Source organism: Chanodichthys erythropterus, chromosome 10 (assembly GCF_024489055.1).
Source record: "Chanodichthys erythropterus isolate Z2021 chromosome 10, ASM2448905v1, whole genome shotgun sequence".
Classification (NCBI taxonomy): domain Eukaryota; kingdom Metazoa; phylum Chordata; class Actinopteri; order Cypriniformes; family Xenocyprididae; genus Chanodichthys; species Chanodichthys erythropterus.
This window is the reverse complement of record NC_090230.1, coordinates 21,636,493-21,660,006: the sequence shown is the minus strand read 5'-3', so window position 1 is coordinate 21,660,006 and position 23,514 is coordinate 21,636,493. Positions and strand designations below refer to the sequence as shown.

Sequence of the window (23,514 nt, the reverse complement as noted above, 5' to 3'; positions counted from 1 at the left end):
TATGTCTCATGTTTAACCACTATAAGAGCCAGAAGTAAATCCCCGAAGCACTGGCCGAGATGAAGCTGTTCTCGGCGCTTACACGACCCCTGAACGGTCGCTGATGCCGTGGAGCTCGCATCTCCGAAAACATCAAAACAAATAGTAAAATAGGCGATATTATTAAATATAAGTCACATAATTCAGGTCTAAACAACTACATTCTCACCTAAAAAAAAAACTACAGTTCATGGTACAACAAGTAATATTTGTAAAAATTACTGTTGATTTGATCGGCCGCCATGACGGTCACTTCAAGAGGAGTGATACAAACGACGAGAAGGTAGGAGTGCTGTTATCACTGAAATAATGCATGGCTATCTGCCAATCAGATTCAAGAACCAAACAAAACTGTTGTTTATATATATATATATATATATATATATATATATATATATATATATATATATATATATATATATATATATATATCGCTGTAGTTTTTTACAGCAAAATTCTACAGAAACTTGCTGTTTTACCTTTTTACAAGTTATTACTGTATTTTGCAATGCATTATGGGTCAAGAAGAGTATTACAGTTGTTAACAGTATTTTTCCAGGTCAACTGTAAATTAATTTACAGTTAAGAGGTGTTTTCGCTGTAGCTCATACGTTTTTACATACATACATACATAAGTTTTTGCTCTCAAGATAGTATTTTTAGAGCATTTGCAGTTTGGAAGACATTACATATTGACCGCTCGTGAGACAAAACTACTTATAGGCTAATGTGTGCAGTTAGGTTTGTCGATGAACAACATTAGAATATATGGTATTAGTAAACCCAATTTTTAACAAAGGCCTGCAACTAAATTGAACGCAAAACAGTTTGAACAAATGATGTAACGTTAGGGGTGCTTCAACTTTGCTCGCCACTGCCAGGGAGTATTGTTAAGAGCGCAGCAAAATCCCCGGTGTTAAATTAACACCCAAAGTGTACATATGACTCCATCTTACCGTGTGTTAAAAAGTAACACTGAAGCAGTGTTAAAGTTAATGAGATAATTGATTGATGATTGAGTGATGATTGACAATTAGTGCTGACACCTGATGTTAATAAGCGGAATCACTGAAGGAACAAGAGAAAAAAGGTCTTAATTGATGTTTCATTTCAAGTCACCATGAAAGAGGTCAGCGTTTGCTTTAGTTGGGCTCTTGACTCTTTACCTTTTATTATTAATTTTTTCTCTGATTGTACCAACTTTTTGTTGGAGCAACTTTGCGTTGTGTAAACAATCTATGAAAATTACAGGACAATTCAGCTGCATAATTTATTCATGCAGCAATGCATGATGGGAACCATGGATGAGTTTTGATTGGTGGCTCCCATCATGCACTGCAACATGAAGCACTTTGTTTAATTGTCACCATTGTTGAGGGTCATATGCTGATTCTTGATGTTATCTGATGATAAATCTTCAGATTATAAAAGCTCTTCTGGATTTCAAGTGGTAACATTTACTAGGAAGAAATAATATATCATCTATATGACCCGTCAACACTGGATGTCACCAATGAATCTGACCATTTCACAAAGACAATAACATCAAAACAAAACCATTATGACTGTGCTTCCCAAAGCATTGTAAACCTAAATGAATAACCTTTGGCTTACATCGTTATTGGGAAACACAGCCCAGATCATAGTTTCTCTGGCCATAACAAATGTGCTTTACAAACACAAAGTTGGAGCAGCCAGAGATAAATTAATGTTAATAGAGTCAAGAGCCCAGCTAAAGGAAATGCTAAACTTTTATTCAAACATTAACATCTAAACATCTGTTCATTCTCAGTAAGAACTTTTGTTGATGTATGACAGAAATCAATTCAAACTGGTGAATAATAAGTGTAATAATGTTGCAATAATGGCTGGAAGTCAGTTGTAGTTGTTGTGTCTCTCTCATTTTCTCTTGTCGTTTCTTCAGTGATTCTGCTTATTATCATCAGGTGTCTCCACTAATTGTCAATCATCACTCAATCATCAATCAATTATCTAATTAACTTTAATCCATCTTGCTGGGTGTTAAAAAGTAACACTGAAGCAGTGTTAAAGATTAAAACAGTTTATATGTTTTAGATAGAATGCTGTCATTTGTGTTTGACAGCATGTATAACAGAAAAAACAAAAACAAAAAAACTAAACATAATGCTATAATTTGGTACCATAATTCCATTTTTGTTGATGTTACCAATTAAAATCTTGTAGTAATTTGCTGTTAATTTCAATAAATATTTTTCTTACCACAGCTTGGTTTGATTATTTTTAAATGTTTATTTTAATGCATTTACATCAATACAATGGTAAATAATAGAATACAGTTTACTGTTAAAAAATTATTTACAGTATTTTTAAAGTACATTCACCTAAAGGATTATTAGGAACACCATACTAATACTGTGTTTGACCCCCTTTCGCCTTCAGAACTGCCTTAATTCTATGTGGCATTGATTCAACAAGGTGCTGAAAGCATTCTTTAGAAATGTTGGCCCATATTGATAGGATAGCATCTTGCAGTTGATGGAGATTTGTGGGATGCACATCCAGGGCACGAAGCTCCCGTTCCACCACATCCCAAAGATGCTCCATTGGGTTGAGATCTGGTGACTGTGGGGGCCATTTTAGTACAGTGAACTCATTATCATGTTCAAGAAACCAATTTGAATTGATTCGATCTTTGTGACATGGCACATTATCTTGCTGGAAGTAGCCATCAGTGGATAAGTACATGGTGGTTATAAAGGGATGAACATGGTCAGAAACAATGCTCAGGTAGGCAGTGGCATTTAAACGATGCCCAATTGGCACTAAGGAGCCTAAAGTGTGCCAAGAAAACATCCCCCACACCATTACACCACCACCACCAGCCTGCACAGTGGTAACAAGGCATGATGGATCCATGTTCTCATTCTGTTAACGCCAAATTCTGACTCTACCATCTGAATGTCTCAACAGAAATCGAGACTCATCAGACCAGGCAACATTTTTCAACAGTCTTCAACTGTCTAATTTTGGTGAGCTTGTGCAAATTGTAGCCTCTTTTTCCTATTTGTAGTGGAGATGAGTGGTACCCGGTGGGGTCTTCTGCTGTTGTAACCCATCCGCCTCAAGCTTGTGCATGTTGTGGCTTCACAAATGCTTTGCTGCATACCTCGGTTGTAACGAGTGGTTATTTCAGTCAAAGTTGCTCTTCTATCAGCTTGAATCAGTCGGCCAATTCTCCTCTGACCTCTAGCATCAACAAGGCATTTTCGCCCACAGGACTGCCGCATACTGGATGTTTTTCCCTTTTCACACCATTCTTTGTAAAACCTAGAAATGGTTGTGCGTGAAAATCCCAGTAACCAGTCTGGCACCAACAACCATGCCATGCTCAAAATTGCTTAAATCACCTTTCTTTCCCATTTTGACATTCAGTTTGGAGTTGTTTTGGAGTTGAATTGTCTTGACCAGGACCACACCCCTAAATGCATTGAAGCAACTACCATGTGATTGGTTGATTAGATAATTGCATTAATGAGAAATTGAACAGTTGTTCCTAATAATCCTTTAGGTGAGTGTATAACGATTACAGCAACATCTTGCCTTTTGGAGCATTTTCAGGATTTTACTGGCAACTTTAGTTGCCAAGTAAATACTGTAAATCAGTGCAATTACAAAAAAATACTGTAATGTATACTACAAGTTCAATTTTATAATCCTGTAAAAAAAAAAAAAATACTGTATTCCACAAACAACAATATACTGTAAATTGATTATTTACAGCAATTAACTATTTTACATGATTTTATTGGCAACTTTAGTTGCAAGGTAAATACTGTAATTCAGTGTAATTACAAAAAAATACTGTAATGTATACTACAAATTCAATTTTATAATCCTGTAAAAACAAAAAACAAACAAAAAAAAAAATACTGTATTTCACTATTTTACAGGATTTTATTGGCAACTTTAGTTGCCAGGTAAATACTGTAATTCAGTGCAATTACAAAAAAATACTGTAATGTATACTACAAGTTCAATTGTATAATCCTGTAAGAAAAAATACTGTATTCCACAAACAACAATATATTGTAAATTGATTATTTACAGCAATTAACTATTTTACAGGATTTTTTTGGCAACTTTAGTTGCCAGGTAAATACTGTAATTCAGTGCAATTACAAAACAATACTGTAATGTATACTACAAATTCAATTTTATAATCCTGTAAAAACAAAAAAATACTGTATTCTACTATTTTACAGGATTTTATTGGCAACTTTAGTTGCCAGGTAAATACTGTAATTCAGTGCAATTACAAAAAAATACTGAATTGTATACTACAAGTTCAATTTTATAATCCTGTAAAAAAAAACAACTAAAAAATACTGTATTCCACTATTACAACAATATACTGTAAATTGATTATTTACAGTAATTAACTATTTTACAGGATTTTATTGGCCACTTTAGTTGCCAGGTAAATACTGTAATTCAGTGCAATTACAAAAAAAATACTGTATGTGATCTAAGTAATTTACAGTTGGTGTGTTACTTTTATGCCAAATGCTGTTATAATTTAATGGATTTATATGGGTTCAGTACTGTATATAAAAAAACACCAGATTAATAATCTGGAAAATAACACGTATAAAAAATACCAGATTATTATTTTGGAAAATTTTAGGCCAAACGGTGTTGTAGTTTAATGGATATAAATGGGTTTAGTACTGTATATGAGAAATACCAGAATAATAATCTGCTAAATAAAACATAAAAAATATTAATAATCTGGAAAATAAGAGATAAAAATACTTCTTGTGCATCATAAAGAATAATATTCTGAGTAATTTACAGTTGGTTTGATATGTCAAATGGTGTTGTAGTTTAATAGATTTACACTATTGTATACATTTAAATCTAAAAAAAATATTATAAAATGTAGGAACTGCTAATTCCAAAAACATAGCCTTGTGCAATAAAGGGGATATTTTTCTGAACATTTTACCATTAGTTTGATATCATAATGTCATATAGTTAAATTGTTTAATTGTTTTGTAAGGCTAATTAATATATATTTTATTTGGTGAAATAATCCTTGTGCAAATGCAAAGGACATTTGTTTATGCATATCTGAGTTGGTTTGGGCTGAAAACATGAAATCTGCTGAGCGTTTAATGGGTATGAAACCGAATGTCTGACAAATATGTCAACTAACTTTACCGCCGTGTTGAACGGTTGGTATGATGTCCGCTGTGGTGTTCTAGCTGAAAGGACGCGTTATTTTTTGATCAACTGATGTGTTCAATGCTCCTGCTCATGGCTGCTCTTTACGATTGCTTTACCAATATTAATCTCACGATCCACTTCATAGTTTGAAATAAATTCAAATCACCCACTTGCCCTTCCATCACCGTACTGCACAATCTAATGAGGGCAGGACTAACGGAAAAGTAGTCGGCGGCAAATATAAACCTGCGTACGAAAGCACACACACACACACACACACACACAGGAAACACAGGAGGTAACTTGGAAACGCTGGAGACAGGTAAGTATAGCACTGGAAGTCCTTGAGGTAAGCATGGAACATAGTCCTTAATGCGAACAAGACCAGACGGTGACTGAATGTGTGTGTGTGTCTTTTGAGTGTTGGCTGATTGTGTGCTGATGAGGTGCAGGTGTTTGTGATCAGTACTCTGGTAAGGGAGTGCGCTGTGATTGGACAGTGGTGGAGCCTGGCTGAGACAGTGAGAAATGTTATAACCTAAAACAAGGCAAGATGTCTGTTAATGATTATGCTCTCAAATTCAGAACTCTTGTTGCCTCGAGTGGATGGAACGAATTCTGGGTCAGCCGGCAACTTCATCTCTGGCAACCTCTGCCATCAGCTCAACCTCAAGACAAAGGCAATGCCGTCAATCTACCAGATCCATTCAATAACTGGTAAACCTATCAGTTGAAGACAAGTTCATCACATTGTCAGTCCACTTCAAATCCAAATTGGTGTTCTTCATGTGGAGAAGATCCTGCTGGTTCTGGAGGAATCCACTGCTGACATGATTCTAGGGCACCTGTGGTTGGAGCAGCATTATCCAGTCATCTCATGGAGTACCGGCGAAATCCTGAAGTGGGGCAACACTTGCTTCGAGAACTGTTTTTCCAGCCTTTCTGTACCATCAACTGCACACCTTGAACCTCTCTCTGTATGTGCCACTTCCATCGAGAGCCCTCTAGAAAAACGTTCTGTGGATATACCATCGTCCAAGCTGCCTCCACACCGGCCATGGGACTGCACCATAGATCTGCGACCGGGTGAGTCAGTGCCAAGGGAAAAGATATACCCTCTTTCCATCCCAGAGGAGAAGGCCTTGGAGGAATACATCGAGGAGGTGCTGGTGCAAGGATACATCCTTCCATCAACTTCCCCTGCTCCTTCCAGCTTCTTCTTTGTGGCAAAAAAGGACAGAGGCTTGTGGCCATGTATTGACTACAGAGCACTCAATAACATCACTGTCAAGTTCAGATATCCCCTTCCTCTCGTCCCAGCGGCCCTGGAACATCTCTATGGTGCCACTGTTTTCACCAAGTTGGACCTCCGCAGCACATATAACCTCATCCGGATATGTGAGGGGGACGAGTGGAAGATTGCCTTCGTAACACCTGCCGGACACTACGAGTACCTCGTGATGCCATATGGCCTGGTCAACGCCCCCTCCGTATTCCAGGACTTCATCCATGAGGTGCTCCGGGAGTTCCTCCACAAGTTCATCTTGGTCTACATCGATGACATCTTGATCTACTCCCGGAGCCTGGCCGAACATCGCCACCACGTTGTGGAGGTCCTGAAACACCTGAGGGAGTAGAAGTGCTCCTTCCATCAACCCTCAGTGCAGTTCCTTGGATATAACATTGATAGCAGTGACATCCGGATGGACGAGGGGAAGGTGGATACCATCAGGAACTGGCCAACACCCACAACCAGCAAAGAACTCTAGATTCCTCTGCTTTGCCAAGTTTTATCGTTGATTCATCCAGGACAACAGCTCTATCACCAATGCACTTACAAGCCTCCTCCGACATAAGCCCAAGTCCCTCTCCTGGACACCTGCTGCCACAGAAGTCTTTAACACCCTGAAGAATGCTTTCACCACTACTCCAATCTTGGTACATCCTGATCCTGACAAGCCTTTCGTCATAGAGGTGGATGCTTCCACCACCGGAGTTGGAGCGGTGCTTTAGCAGCAGCAGGGGAATCCCAGCAGACGCCATCCATGTGCCTTCTTCTTCTGCAAGCTCAACCCGGCTGAGGTAAATTATGACATCAGCAACCGAGAGATTCCTAGCCATCAAGTTGGCTCTCAAGTAGTGGATGCATTGGTTGGAGGGTGCTAGACACCCGTTCCTGTTATTTACTGACCACAAGAATCTGGAGTATCTAAGGATGACAAAGAGACTTAACCCCAGACAGGCCCGCTGGGCCTTATTCTTCACTCGCTTTAATTTCACAATCTCCTATCGCCCTCGATCCAGAAGCGTTATGGCGAATGCCTTATCTCGTTTATACACTCCTGAAGAAACCTCAAAAGAGCCTGAAACCATCCTTCCTGAAAAACTCATTGTCAGTCCGATCACCTGGTCTACCGAGACCATAACCTCCACCAATGCCTCTGCCAACACTCCGCCAGGTTGCCCACCGGGCTTGCAGTATATCACTAGGACACAGCGCACTCCACTCATCCACTCTGCTCACACCTCACTAGGCAGTGGCCACCCGGGGGTCAATGAAAACCTCTTGTTGCTAAAAGAATGCTCCTGGTGGCCCAATATGGCAGCTGATGTCAGAAGGTACATGCAGGGATGTAAGGAATGCGCCACTATGAGGAGCCCACGTCATCTACAATCTGGCAAACTTCTTCCTCTGCCCTTGGATGTACCATCTGTCGACTTCTGGTTCTGAGAGAGCAAGAGGGTCTGGGACTCAGCCCACCATCAGCTTCAGCGTGCAATACGTAGACGCAGGATGACAGCCGACCTTTGTTGTTCCGAAGCTCCAGTCTACCATCCAGGACAGAAGGTCTGGCTGTCAACCAGAGACATCCGACTGCGTCTACCCTGCAAGAAGCTGAGTCCCAGGTTCATTGGCCCATTCACCATCACAGAGCAGATCAACCCGGTCACCTACAGACTACAGCTACCACCAGAGTATCGCATTCACCCCACATTCCATGTGTCACTCCTCAAACCTCACCACCCTTCTGTTCCTCTCTCCACAGGGCCTGGTATATACAAAGCCTAACCACCCCTTCCACTCATCCTGGACGACGGCGCAGCCTTTAAGGTTCGCAAGATTCTGGACTCCCAGCACCGTGGTGGTCAATTCGAATACCTTGTGGACTGGGAAGGCTATGGTCCTGAGGAATGCTCCTGGGTTCCACACAACGACATACTCGACTCCAATCTACTGGACACCTTCCACGCTACTCATCCCAACAGACCTGCACCCTGTGGAAGAGGACAACCACCACAACGTTGGGGTCCTCGGCCCTCAGGAGCAGGCCGTGGAGTGAGGGGTACTGTCACAGACATGCCAGGCTCCACCACTGTCCAATCACAGCGCACTCCCTCACCAGAGTACTGATCACACACACCTGCACCACATCAGCACCGCAATCAGCCAGCACTCAAAAGACACACACACTCAGTCACCGTCCAGTCTTGTTCGCATTAAGGACTATGCTCCATGCTTACCTCAAGGACTTCCAGTGCTATACTTGCCTGTCTCCAGCGTTTCCAAATTACCTCCTGTGTTTCCTGTGTGTGTATGTGTGTCGTTGATCTCCAGCGTCTCCATTCAACCACCAGCCAAAGGATCTTCACTCTGCAAAACACAAAGGACAGTATCATCATTCATTCACTCTTCAATCACATTATCAACATCTGTTTTACTCACCTGATTGCCATTGATGCTCTTCTTGTGTCAATAAACAACCTTACCTGTGATTTACCATCTCTGACCATTATGTACTGTAACAGCTAGTGGGTTTTGAAAGTATTCCACAAAATAAGTGAGGACATTTGGTCCTCACAAGTATAGTCAAAACAAGTACACACACACACAAAGCTGCCCATTTGCAACTCGATTTGGAGAAACATAAATTGTACATGAATAATACATTAGAAAATTTAGGGGAGAATAAGTCAATGGCAAATAATGATCAAAATGAGTATCTATTTGGAAGACATGGTTAAAAGTAGCAAAATAAACAATGCATAATTTATAATAAGCTACATGGGCCTACTGTATGTACAAATAGGCTACTATTATTAAACTCACCTTAACCAACACAATAACATTTCTTATCTTTAACAGTAAGAAAAAAATGTTGAATGACTGTTGATTTCTGTAGTTATACATTTGTTTTCTTTTTTTTTTCTTTTTAAAGAAAACATCTTTAAAATATGAATCAACATTTTATGTAAAATAACACATTATACTGTTAAAATATAGAACATTTCCTTTTAAAAAACAGAAATTTGATGTAATACCAAAATGCAATTAATTCACTGTAAATTTAATAGTGGAAATTTAAATTACAGCAAAAATGTGTAAAACAACAGGTATTTCACTGTATAATGACAAAAAAAGGAAAATTCTGTAAAAAACACAGACAATTACCAGTAAAATTACATTTATTTTTAACAGTGCAGTATTCATAAACATTTACAAAAGTATTGCTGTGCATTAAGGGATTCAGATGCAGCAGTAAGCATGTGTTATCCTATTATATCATTTATGAAAATTTTAAATGAATGAAAAACTAAAATTATTGAAAATATCCACCAGAATTAAACTTGTACTTTTTGTTAAAATCAATTATTATTGGTCTACAGCAGATTACACACTAAAGATGAAAGTATGACTTCCCATACATCTGTCTATCTTATTTGCTTTTGTATCTGCTGATTTTATTAAGTTCACATTTAAAGTTACAATCAGGCTTTGTAAACCATCATTAATACTAATCTGTGACAACATTTGTCCCTGTTTGTTCATCAGGTGTGTTTGGTGATTCAGTGTCAGTGATGGAGGGAGATTCTGTCACTTTATACACTGATCTTAGTGAAATACATGAAGACAATGACATACTGTGGAAATACGGAGCTGAAACATCTCTGATAGCTGAAATCAGTAGAGCTGCAGAAATCTTCTCTACATCTGATGGTACTGATGGGAGATTGAGAGACAGACTGAAGCTGGACAATCAAACTGGATCTCTGACCATCACAAACATCACAACTGAACATGCTGGAGTTTATCAACTAGAGATAAGTGGATCAAAACTGACAATAAGAATATTCAATGTCTCTGTCTATGGTGAGAGCAATTTTGCTCATTTTCCTATGATAAAATGATTAGATTTATTTATTCATAAAATGATTAGATTTATATTTGTCTTGTTCTCTGATGTTTTTCAGCTCATCTGCCTGTTCCTGTCATCACCAGAGACTCTTCACAATGTTCTTCATCATCATCAAATTGTTCATTGGTGTGTTCAGCTGTGAATGTGGGTCATGTGACTCTCTCCTGGTACAAAGGAAACAGTTTATTGTCCAGCATCAGTGTGTCTGATCTCAGCATCAGTCTCTCTCTACCTCTGGAGGTGGAATATCAGGATAAAAACACCTACAGCTGTGTGCTGAACAATCCCATCAGCAACCAGACTCAACATCTGGACATCACTCACCTCTGTCACACATGTGCAGGTACGACAGTGATGATATTAATATTTATTGACTTGATTTGATTTTTTGACTTTATTGACTGAGTTGAGTTTAATGTTTTCATTCCTCAGACTCTGTCCACTGTTGTGGTTCTACTGAAGCTGTGATACAATTGGTCCTCTCTGCTCTGGTGGGTGTGGCTACTATCATTGTTCTGGCTTATGACATCAGATCCAGAAGAGCTGAACAAGATCAAGCACATTTTCACACATCAGGTACCTCATTAGTGATGTCATTCCTCACAAACTGTTTTTACATTAGTATTCGTTAGATTTATTGATTTATGGCTTTATATGTTCATCTTTTTCAGGTAGAAATGAAATCTAAAGCAACATGCTGAACATTAAAGGTGCCCTAGATTGTTTTTTTTACAAGATGTAATATAAGTCCTAGGTGTCTCCTGGATGTGTCTGTGAAGTTTCAGCTCAAAATATCCCATAGATTTTTTTTTAATTAAATTTTTTAGCTGCATATTTTGGGGCATCATTAACTATGCACTGATTTTTTCAGCACGGCCCCTTTTAGAGATGCGCTTCCTCTGCCCCACGAGCTCTCGAATATATATACATCGCATAAACAAAGTTCACACAGCTAATATAACCCTCAAATGGATCTTTACAAGATGTTCGTCATGCATGCTGTATGCATGCTTCGAATTATGTGAGTAAAGTATTTATTTAGATGGTTATGTTTGATTTTGTGTGAGTTTGAGGCTATGCTCTGTGGCTAAAGCTAACATTACAGACTGTTGGAGAGATTTATAAAGAATGAAGTTGTGTTTATGAATTATACAGACTGCAAGTGTTTAAAAATGAAAATAGCAACGACTCTCGTCTCCTTTAATACAGTAAGAAACGATGGTAACTTTAACCTCATTTAACAGTATATTAGCAACATGCTAATGAAACATTTAGAAAGACAATTTACAAATATCACTAAAAATATCATGATATCATGGATCATGTCAGTTATTATTGCTCCATCTGCCATTTTTCGCTGTTGTTCTTGCTGGCTTACCTTGTCTGTGCACAGATCCAGACGTTAATACTGCCTTTCCTTGTCTAATGCGTCGAATGGGCTGGCATTATGCAAATATTGGGGTCATACATATTAATGATCCCGACTGTTACGACTGTTACGAGATCCAAGTGTTTTCTGGAGGTCTTTTAAACAAATGAGATTTATATAAGAAGGAGGAAACAATGGAGTTTGAAACTCACTGTATGTCATTTCCATGTACTGAACTCTTGTTATTTAACAATGCCAAGATAAATTCAATTTTTCATTCGAGGGCACCTTTAAAGGTTCTGCAAACGTGTTTCTTGTTCCTTTAGTGTTTTTGTTAATGTAGTTTGTAAATGTAGTTTTTTCTTACTTAAGCTTGTGCTCTCGCTTTGCATTTTTTTCAGTGTCTGATATTTTAATCCAATTGGAAAAGCTTTGTTTATATTTCTCTCAGATACATAAAACAAAGGAATAAAGATACACAGATCTCACTTTACTACTACTATTATCCATTTGTCATATGTATTTACTTGCCTTTATCAATAAAGCTTTCTCAGTCTGAGGTTCAAGAGTCTCTTCATGTTATTATGTCGAGCGCCTCCAGGAGGAATACAAATGTTATGCATATTTTAATGTTCAGCAGTGTGCCACAAAAAGCTTAACATTCATAAAACTTTATTTAAAACATTATCTGTAATTATTTACATTATTATTAAGCCCATTCTTCTTCTTATACTGCTAAAAAACTGTATTTTTAGTTTTTTAATTATTAGGGGCCAAGCACCAAAGGTGCATAGGCACCTACTGTATCTGTTGGCAACACTTTTTTAAAATTATTTTATTTTAATTTTTATTATTATTATTATTCTTTCGCTCTGGAAGTCTGTGGCAGCCCATAGAACCGCTTGTGGTAAAGTAGTTAAAAGACATGACTGGCCTATTGGCCTAATCACCAAAACTTTTCCTAGTGATGATGGGAAAGTAAGAAAGGTCAAAGTGAAAATTGTCAGAGAAGGTGGCCCTAAACTGTTCCTGAGACCAATCTCTGAAATTATTCTCCTTGTGACTAAAGATGGTAAAGGACTCTGTGCTTAGTTTGTAGAAAGGACATTAAATATTTATTTTGCCTGTAAGGTTTGACATCTTAAAGATGCCAGGTCGGGGAGTATGCTGTTCTCAGCTCCAGTTTCGCATTTTAGAGACCTCTAGTGGTGACACGTCTATATTTAAGCAGAGCATGTGCTGTTCAGACATTTTGTGTGAGATGTTTGAGAGTGCACACAGGCGATACCAATATCCATCTATACTTCATGTACTCTTGGAAAAGGCATTGCCTGTAAGTGTTTTTTAAATGAATGTTTTTTTCTTTTTGCTGTTTTGTTAGATCATGGTGTTGTATTTGGATATGTTACTTGTGTGAACATTTGCATACCAAGGGAAATGTAAGCTATGTGCTTTGTAATGTTGTTTATGCTATTGCTATGTATGCTGTGCTATTTATTATAAGAAGTTGCTTATGCTTATCTATACTTCTACTGTTGTCTTTTGCAGTTTTACACCACTTCCATTACATTACACTGGGATTCAGTTCTGTCTCAAGTCTTTTTTGGAGGAATGTTTAGCTTGCTGCATAGCTATGTCTGCCTACACATAGTGAGTGCAGTAAAGGCACACAGTTAAAGGAAAGTCTAAACTGTGTCCATAGCAAATTTGGAGTCTCTATCTCAATCCCTTTAGCACCACCAGCTGTCCAAAATTCACTCATGTTTATGATTTTTTTTTCTTTTTTTTTTCTGTTTCCTTGGCTCAAGACGATTAGATTGCACCCTATGACGTTATGTTACATCATAAAAAAATTTCCACCATTTTGAATTTTCTGAAAAACCTACTTTTTCTTACTTCTCCTAGGCCGTTACTACGATTTTCACGAAAATTGCAGACAAAAGTGCAGACAAAATGTTACGGAATTCAAGTTGATTTCTCAAACAGTTTTCAAATAACACACAAACAAATTTTATGTAGAGCTTGTGAAAATAGACACAAGGCTGTATCTCCACAACTCTTACAGTTTTTTCCAATTGCTAACACACAATTTTTCAAACTAGTCTGGTTTTTTCAAAACACTTAACACAATTCACAAAACCACACACCCAAACTGCAAAATACCTCATATATCCTGCAAAATGAAGCACTGCAACCGAAACTACACAGAGCATTATCAAAATCAAACTTTTGCATGAAATGGCACACACTTCATTCATATTACCAGATTTTTGCCTAACCACCTACACACTGTTGGGCATAATGAAAAGCACCCCCATCTTTAGTATGCTTTGCCATAATACTAAAATATGTATCAGATTGTTCACATGCACAGAAATATTTGCAGATACACACACATGCTGTTGCAACATTTTTATTTTTTTTCCTTCACTACAGTAAACAAGTCAGTACAACATAAGCACAGCAGATATATTTACATGGGACTGAACAAAAATATTCTTACAAAAAAAGTAAACTGAAAAAGAAAATTTCTGAAAAAAAAAATATATTACAGTAAAAAAAACAAACAAAAAAAAAGGCAAGAAAAATAATTAGGCAGCATCTTGCCGCACAGCCGGGTCTGGCCACAACGCCTCGTCAACATCACAGGCAATATCTTCCCTTGCCAGACATCGAGGGAAGAAGCGCCTTGAGTGCCTTATCCATCCCTGAATTGCACCCACATCAATCTCATCACATGCCTCTTCCATGGCCTGCACAAGAGGCATGCGCACAAAGGGCTGCCGGTCGTATACCTTCCACCGCCATGCCGAAAAGAATTCTTCTATGGGGTTCAGAAATGGTGAGTATGGTGGGAGGTATTGCACGAGAAATGTTGGGTGGTCAGCAAACCAGTTTTGGACTGGGGCTGCACGATGAAAGCTCACGTTGTCCCATACTACAACGTACCGGTTTCTTTGATGGTCTGCATCATTCATACGCTCTGGTGGTATGAGAATGTTGTGAAGTCTGTCCAGAAATGTGAGAATATGGGCTGTGTTGTATGGTCCAAGTTTGGCATGACGGTGGAGGACACCATGCATATTGGAGATGGCAGCGCACATTGTGATGTTCCCACCACGTTGGCCAGGAACATCTATAATGTCTCTGTGGCCAATGAGGTTTCTCCCTCTTCTTCTGGTCTTTGCTAGGTTGAACCCAGCCTCATCTATAAAGATGAACTCATGTGGGATTGCATGAGCATCCATTTCCAGTACTCCCTGAAAACAAAGAACAAAAATCACTCAATATGGTGTTATCCAGTACACTGGGAAACAATGTTGTGTGTAGTGTACTGCAGTCAATATAGTACTTACATCCACATATGCTCGTCTGAACTCTTTGTTTCTTTGAGAGTTTCTCTCAAACGGCACCTTATAAAGTTGTTTCATTCTGATTTGGTTTCGCTTGAGAATGCGAGCCAATGTGGACAGACTAACTCGTTGAATGTTGTTGAATAAGGTGTTGTCTTGGATGATGTGGCTTTGAATTTCTCGTAATCTGATTTCATTATTTTCCAAAACCAAGTTTACAATGGCAGCTTCCTGTACCCCGGTGAACATTTGGCCCCTTCCTCCACCATGGTGTCGTCTCTCAGTCCTTTAGAAAAAATAAAATAAAAATATATATAGGGCTTGGACAATGCAGCCTAAATATTTTCCCCCACAGTAGAGTACATTGTACAGGAAACTTGTACAGTTCATGAATGGCTGATGTCATACACTAAGTAAATAGGTGTCACCCAACTGATACACTATGACATGGGGTATACTACATGTGTACTACATGAAATTTTGGTTACATACCCGTTCTCCAGTCTAAAGGTCCGGATGACAGAGGCGACAGTAAAACGGCTCAAGTTTGGCTGCACTCTCTGTCCAGCCTCACGCATTGTCAACCCATGGTTGATGACATGATCTACTAAGGTTGCTCTGATTTCATTTGAAAGTGTTTGTCTTCTTTGGCCATGAACTCCTCTACCTGCTCTACCCCTACCTGTCACTCTTCCTCCCCCTCTTATTCTCAACCTCCCTCTTCCTCTTCCTCTTCCTCTTCCTCTCTCTGCAATGTCTTCCATTGTTGTTGTAAAAAAAAAAGGTTCTCACCTGTGGTCTTTTCATAGTGCTTACATCCTGATTGAAGTGTTAACAATTAACCACTGAGGTGTTTGGCCAGGTGGCACATGTAATTGGCCAATTAGCTCATGTAGTGTCATTTTGAATGGCAGTGTTTTGAAATGGCAAACATGTGACTTTATTTCAGATTGTTGTGTCTTATGCAGAGAACTGTATTTAGTGAATTTAAAAAGTGCTATTTTGAAATGCAAAATGTGTGTAAAACAGAAAAGGTGTTTAGACTTTTGGAGACTTGAGAAGAAGTTTTGCTCTCTGTGTGTCAGTTTAAATAATTGTGCTGTGCATGTCATTTTAGTGTGTTAGCAATTGGAAAAAACTGTAAATCGTTTTGGCCTAACATTTATATATTATTTTTGTCATAGCTAAAATCGCTATGTAGCTGTAATTTTGATCTTTAAAGTTTGATCTTTACATATTCCCTCAATCTTTTAACCAAAGGGTTATTAACATTAGCCTATATTCAGCAGGCAATGTTAGGCTATATAGAATAAATAAATAAAGAGAGATGAGCTATTGTTCGTTTTTCAAAATTGCTTACACTACTTATTTATTGTGATTTATTCTATTTATTCAAAATAGAATAAAATAAAAACTGTATTTTTTTTTTTTTTTTTTTTTTTTTAAATCTGTGCTTTTCATCCACTCCTCTGTGTGGGTAGTGCAGTTTCACTATGCATATTAAACTACAAACAGCATTACAACAGTCTGTGTGCTGATTAACATTTCTGAAATAAATATTTCTGTGAAATACGCGTTAGGTTGCACAGAAGAAAGCCGATTTATGACATCTACTGATATAGCGGCAGAGGACTGTTATTTTGTTGAACGAACTGAAGATGACGTCACTGGCTCAGATTTGATTGACCAATCGGCTGAAAGGGGCGTGTAATGACCGCCCACATGTGGAAAACGAGTTTTGAAGTCGTGTTTCTGTTTTCTATCCGTGACCCGAAAAAACGAAAATCGAGTCAAAATCTCGTTTTCCCGTTTTTTTTTTAACAAACGAAAAAACGGGAAACGACCGTTTTCTCGTATTTCATTTAAAATTGGAAAACAAACTATCAAAACGTACACGGACCTTAGTGGTAGTTCTTTGTGGGGGGGGGGGGAATCCTCAGTAGGCTAATATTCAACTTTGCACCTAAAAAAAATGCATCTTTTAGCACACGACAAGAAAGAAATATTAAGGTCTTAAAAGTAATTCATTCATAGACTAAAAAAAGTTGACTGAGTTGTTCTGCTATTCATTTAGCCTAGCTACTAACTGAGTTTGTGTTTCTAATTGCAGAAATCGAAGACGGAGGCTGTGTATGAAAATGTTCCCAAAAAACGATGATTACTGAATCTACCAGAATTGATGTTCATACTGGACAATACCTCACACCTTTAAGTTTTGTTCACATTTATTCTCAGCCAGGACGTTTTCTTCTGTCTCTGTTTTGTTTATGCTCGTTGTACTACATCTTTTGGTTTTGATCCATTTTTGCACATGCTCTGTAGCCTATTAGTTTTATTTAGTGGTTCATAAATATCACAGCCCTGAATCTCAAATAAATATTTTTAGTATATCATATGCTATGGCCTATACATTTCATTAAAATATTGTTCCCATTTACTGCTCTCTTTTTTTCTTCTTTTTTTTTTCTTGTTTGTATGATCGCCTATATTCTGTAAGACATTTTGTAAGATGAATCACGAGCACATCATCGCTCTCTAGCGTCCAAAACAGAAATCACATTTCTTTAAGAACAGAGCTACTTTTACCCGATACAGTGCGCTATAAACAGATGCTAATGACCTGCAAAAAAACAATAAAACAGTCACAGGACCAAAACTAATGTTCATTGTTGTGTTCAGCTGTGAATGTGAGTCATGTGACTCTCTCCTGGTACAAAGGAAACAGTTTATTGTCCAGCATCAGTGTGTCTGATCTCAGCATCAGTCTCTCTCTACCTCTGGAGGTGGAATATCAGGATAAAAACACCTACAGCTGTGTGCTGAACAATCCCATCAGCAACCAGACTCAACATCTGGACATCACTCACCTCTGTCACACATGTGCAGGTACGACAGTGATGATATTAATATTTATTGACTTGATTTGATTTTTTGACTTTATTGACTGAGTTGAGTTTAATGTTTTCATTCCTCAGACTCTGTCCACTGTTGTGGTCCTACTGAAGCTGTGATACGATTGGTCCTCTCTGCTCTGGTGGGTGTGGCTACTATCATTGCTCTGGCTTATGACATCAGATCCAGAAGAGCTGAACAAGATCAAGCACATTTTCACACATCAGGTACCTCATAGATGATGTCATTTCTCACAAACTGTTTTTACATTAGTATTCGTTAGATTTATTGATTTATGGCTTTATATGTTCATCTTTTTCAGGTAGAAATGAAATCTAAAGCAACATGCTGAACATTAAAGGTTCTGCAAGTGTGTTTCTTGTTCCTTTAGTGTTTTTGTACTAATAAATGTAGTTATTTTTACTTAAGCTTGTGCTCTCGCTTTTCAGTGTCTGATATTTTAATCCAATTGGAAAAGCTTTGTTTATATTTCTCTCAGATACATAAAACAAATGAATAAAGATACACAGATCTCACTTTACTACTGCTATTATCCATTTGTCATATGTATTTACTTGCTTTTAACAATAAAGCTTTCTCAGTCTGAGGTTCAAGAGTCTCTTCATGTTATTATGTCGAGCGCCTCCTGCAGGAATACAAATGTTATGCATATTTTAATGTTCAGCAGTGTGCCACAAAAAGCTTAGCATTAATAAAACATTATCTGTAATTATTTACATTATTATTAAGCCCATTCTTCTTCTTATACTGGTAAAAACTTTATTTTTAGTTTTTTAATTATTAGGGGCCAAGCACCAAAGGTGCGTAGGCACCTATTGTATCTGTTGGCATTTTTTCATATATATTTTTTATTCTTATTCTTCCGCTCTGGAAGTCTTGGCTCAAGACTATTCGATTGAAGTCATTTTCCATCATAAAATGTTTTCCGCCATTTTGAATTTTCAGAAAAAACTACTTTTTCAAACTCCTCCTAGGCCGTTATTCCGATTTTCACGAAAATTGAACCAGATCATCTTCAGACCATGCCGACAAATGGAATTCAAGTCGATTTCTCAAACAGTTGGCGAATTTAAAAACGAATTTTATGTAGTGCTTGTAAAAATAGACATAAGACTGTATCTCCACAACGCTTAATCGAATTCACAACCATGACCTGAGAAAAAATGTATGGAAACCCATTTTTTGCCACATAAGAAAAAAAATCATGCTTTGGTAAATCATAATGATATTAAAAATGTGAAATTATGAGAAAAAGTCAAAATTATGACAGAAAGTTAACATTTATGCCATAATTTTAACATTTGTCATTGTCTTAGTATGTCATCATTTTAAACTTTTAATCTCATAATATTTCATAATTATGTTTTATCTAATAACTATATCTTAGTATGTCATAATTTCATTTTTTCTAAATCTCACAATTATGATTTACCAAAGCATGATTGATGTTTTTGTTTTGTGGTGACAAGTAATTTCTGGCGGCTATAAGCACTACACTGAAAAAAAAAAGGTACAGTGCTTGTCACTGGGGCAGTACCCTAAAGAATGGGTAAATATGTACTTATAAAGTACTAATATGGACCATTTAGGGGTAAGTAAGCTACAAAGATGTACCTTTTCACTTTTGTACCTTAGGGTCCTGCCCCAGTGACAAGCACTGTACCTTTTTTTCTGACAGTGTATGTAAGAATATAGCTGAGAGACTAAAGATTAAAATTGTAATAAATTTGCCTCATTTTAAATTAACATCTGAAAACATCTGAAAATTAACATCTGCTTTGCATTTGATGGTTCTGCATTAGTTATGTACTTAGTTATTAGTTTTGTACATTGGAATTTAAAGTGTAGCCATGGTTTCCATCCCATATTTGGAATTTGTTCTCTGCATTTCACCCATCTAAGTGCACACACACACACACACACACACACACACACACACACACACACACACACACACACACACACACACACACACACACACACACACACAGCAGTGAGTATTGAACACACACCCAGAGCAGTGGGCAGCCATTTTTCCTGCGGCACCCGGGGAGTGATTGGGGGTTAGTTGTCTTGCTCAATGGCACCTCAGCTGTGGGTAATGAGAGTGGAAGAGAATGCTTGCTGTTCATTCACTCGACCCACCTACATTTCCTGCCTGTACTGAGACTCTAGACTTACTACTCTGACTTGGTTTTTAACTGTGAGTTTACAGTCCTAGAAAACACAAAAATTACTGTAAACAAACAATATTACATTGTATACTATGAAGATACCCAGCATGCAGTGTGGCATGAACAGATTATGCTGTGGAGTTTCTTGATTCTTGTTGGTTTTATCTGTGCTGCTGAACAGAAAAGAAATTTGAATGTGAATATACAAGGTCCAAGATCCCAAGCTAATGAAACACCGATCACCATTACGGTGACTTCAAAACAACAGTGGTAAAGAATATAATTTCTTACAGTAGCATGGTTAAAGACAACTTTAATCATGTGAATTCACAGTAAAATGAGCAGTAAATGACTGTGATGTCAGCATCATTTTGCTGTTGATTAACAGTAATCCATTAATTTCAATGTAAATTTCTGACTACAGTAATTTATTGTAAAATAATACTATTTAATCCTGTAAATTCCTCTACAGGATAGTCAACAAGACAGCATAACTGAATTTACACAAATGGAGCAGTTTAAAAGCTTGATTCCTAATAATGTGTGGGGGAAAAAACAATATATAAAATAAAATGTTACATAAAAAAATACAATATTGGCATAATACAGTACTTTGGCGCTGACAATGAAATGTCTTTTCTGAGAACATTTACAAAAATAAGCACAATGATTCACATTTAAATCATGTATCAGACATCTGAAGCGTATAATACATATGCATACATATTAATATATATTAATATTTATATACACTGTTAGACCTTGCTGTAGAAAAACGGCCAAATTCTGACAGTAACAAACCATTTTCCATTAAAACAATAATATACTGTAGAAAACACTGCATTCTGGGTAATATTTGTCATTTTCGAGAAAATAGTCTAGGAATATACTGTGAGTTAACATCGCTCAAAGTCGACACTCAGAGGCTGTGTTCAGATCACACCATATACCCTCATTCACTATTCCCTACATTATTTCACTAATATAGTCCACTTGACAGAGTGAATGAAAAGAAGTGAGTGAATTCAGACACTTTATGAACACCTGATTAACAGAATTACTGAAGGACAGAGAAACAAGACCAGAAAAAAGAGAAGAGACGAGCAGAAACACAAGAACTACAACTGACTTCAGCCACACTGAGTGTGAAACCAGTTCACAAACCAGTTTGACATTATTTCTTTCATACATGTGCAGAAGTTCTTGTTGAGAATTAACAGATATGGATGTTGATATTTTATTGAAAATTTTGTAGTCTGGTAGCTTGTAGTCACCATCGTGGTGACCAGTGACTGCTTTAGTTGGGCTCTTGACTCTTTTCTACTAGGGGTTTTTTTCCACCCCTGGGAGTCAGCCGACATTGGCTTAATGTAGCAGCATCTTGTATATGTTACATATTCCCACGCTTGCTTGTACAGCTTATTTTTAACCACTTCCCTTTTTCTGTGCTTCTAATATGTAAAGCTGCTTTGAACAATTACCAATTGTAAAAGCGCTATATAAATAAATTTGACTTGACTTGACTTTTACATTAGGTTTCTCTGGCTGCTGTAACTGAATGTTTATAAACATGTTTGTTATGGCAGGAAAAACAACATGAAGTTGATTAAGTGTTTTTGGATGTTGTGATGATGCTGTAATCATCTTGGACTTGTTTAGTTCACTGATCTTTTTCTGTGTCTAGTCTTTGATTTATTGGGTATTTTATGTTTTTGATTATACAATATCTGTGATTCAACAGCGTAAGAACCAGCAACATTTCAGCAGACAGTTATTTAGGAGAATATATAAGTCTTTATAATGCACAAAATATTTCAAGCTCCTGCATAGCTTGTCTTGGACAGCAGAAACATCAACAATCAGAATATGAATCTCAACAATGGTGACATCCAAAAGTTTAATGTTGAAATGCATGCTGGATGCCAGCATATTACAAAACTCCCAGCATGCACTGCAGCATGAATAAATTATGCAGCTTTATTGCCACCATTGTTGAGATTCATGTGCTGATTTTTGATATGTGTGTGTCTAAATAATGCTGCAGCTGTTTTTTGTTCATGGTGTTTAAAAATCAACTAATTTTAGCAGGCTGTTGGAATAATGAAAAATATTAGTCTGTTAATAATGGATAAAACACAGTATGAATTCAGTGAATCAAGAAACTATGTGATGGCTACGTTTTCACCCAGCACTCAACGATTTTTGATGAAGGAACATTTGCTTCTGCCATAACAAATTTGATTTGCATAAAAAAAACTGATGTATTTAAAGTTCATGGGTAAAGAGCTCAACTAAAGCAAACGTTCTTCTCTTGGGTCCATAGCGGAAATGCCCTCCCTTGTGAGTGTCATATTTATATGTTGTTGTTCTCACAGGAAGAGCTAAAGAGCCAATATTAATAAACATTAGAACCAATATCAATAAACATAGGCTCAAAACTAAGACACACAACTGACCCAAGTGAATGAAATCTGTTTTTATGGCACTTAAATGAACAAAAGACTTTATCATTTTCCAAAAAATGTCCAGTTTTCTTTTACATTTTAATTTACATTTTAATGTCAAGTCAAGTCAAATTTATTTATATAGCGCTTTTTACAATTGGTAATTGTATCAAAGCAGCTTTACATATTAGAAGCACAAAAAAAAGAGAAGTGGTTAAAAATAAGCTGTACAAGCAAGCGTGGGAATATGTAACATAGAAGATGGTGCTACATTAAGCCAATGTCGGCTGACTCCAAGGGGTGGAAAAAAAAACCCCTAGGAGAAAAACCCAGCATGCTAACACTGGGAAAAAAGTCCTAGGAGGGAAAAAAACCCTTGGAAGATATATATAATATATGTAAATGGATATGGAGATCAAAATCTGAATTATACATTTTTATTATAGAGATTAAAAATAGATTATAAATAAATATATGTAAGCGGATACAGAGATTAAAAATCAGAATTATAGATGCAGCCAGAACTGGATCTGTAGGCCCATTGTCTCCTGGGCTACATTGTAAGCAGGTCCAGACACAGGTTCTCCATCTGATCTGGATACGGCCTGGATCCAGCACCCGGCAAACCTCAGGATAAGCAGAGAGACAGATATTAGCGTAGATGCCATTCTTGTTCTGATGTACAGGTATATCTAGTGTTATATGAAATGTTCTTGGTTCCGGCCGACCTAATTATTGCAGCGTAACAATCCTTTAACGGATTTGAAAAATGTTAATGTATTGATAATGTGTTTTGTGTATGCAAGAGCAAAGAGATGT

At 37.3% G+C, this 23,514-nt stretch overlaps 1 protein-coding gene across 1 annotated transcript; it reads left to right on the top strand.

Moving 5' to 3' along the window:
* The first annotated feature begins 1,903 nt into the window (after positions 1-1,903).
* On the top strand, positions 1,904-18,395 carry LOC137028174 (SLAM family member 5-like). Its single transcript, XM_067396943.1, has 7 exons — positions 1,904-1,913; positions 2,992-3,067; positions 3,353-3,357; positions 10,079-10,396; positions 10,498-10,785; positions 18,140-18,283; positions 18,379-18,395. Exons 1-7 carry the CDS (start codon positions 1,904-1,906, stop codon positions 18,393-18,395), a joined length of 858 nt encoding a protein of 285 aa, XP_067253044.1.
* Positions 18,396-23,514: the final 5,119 nt, after the last annotated feature.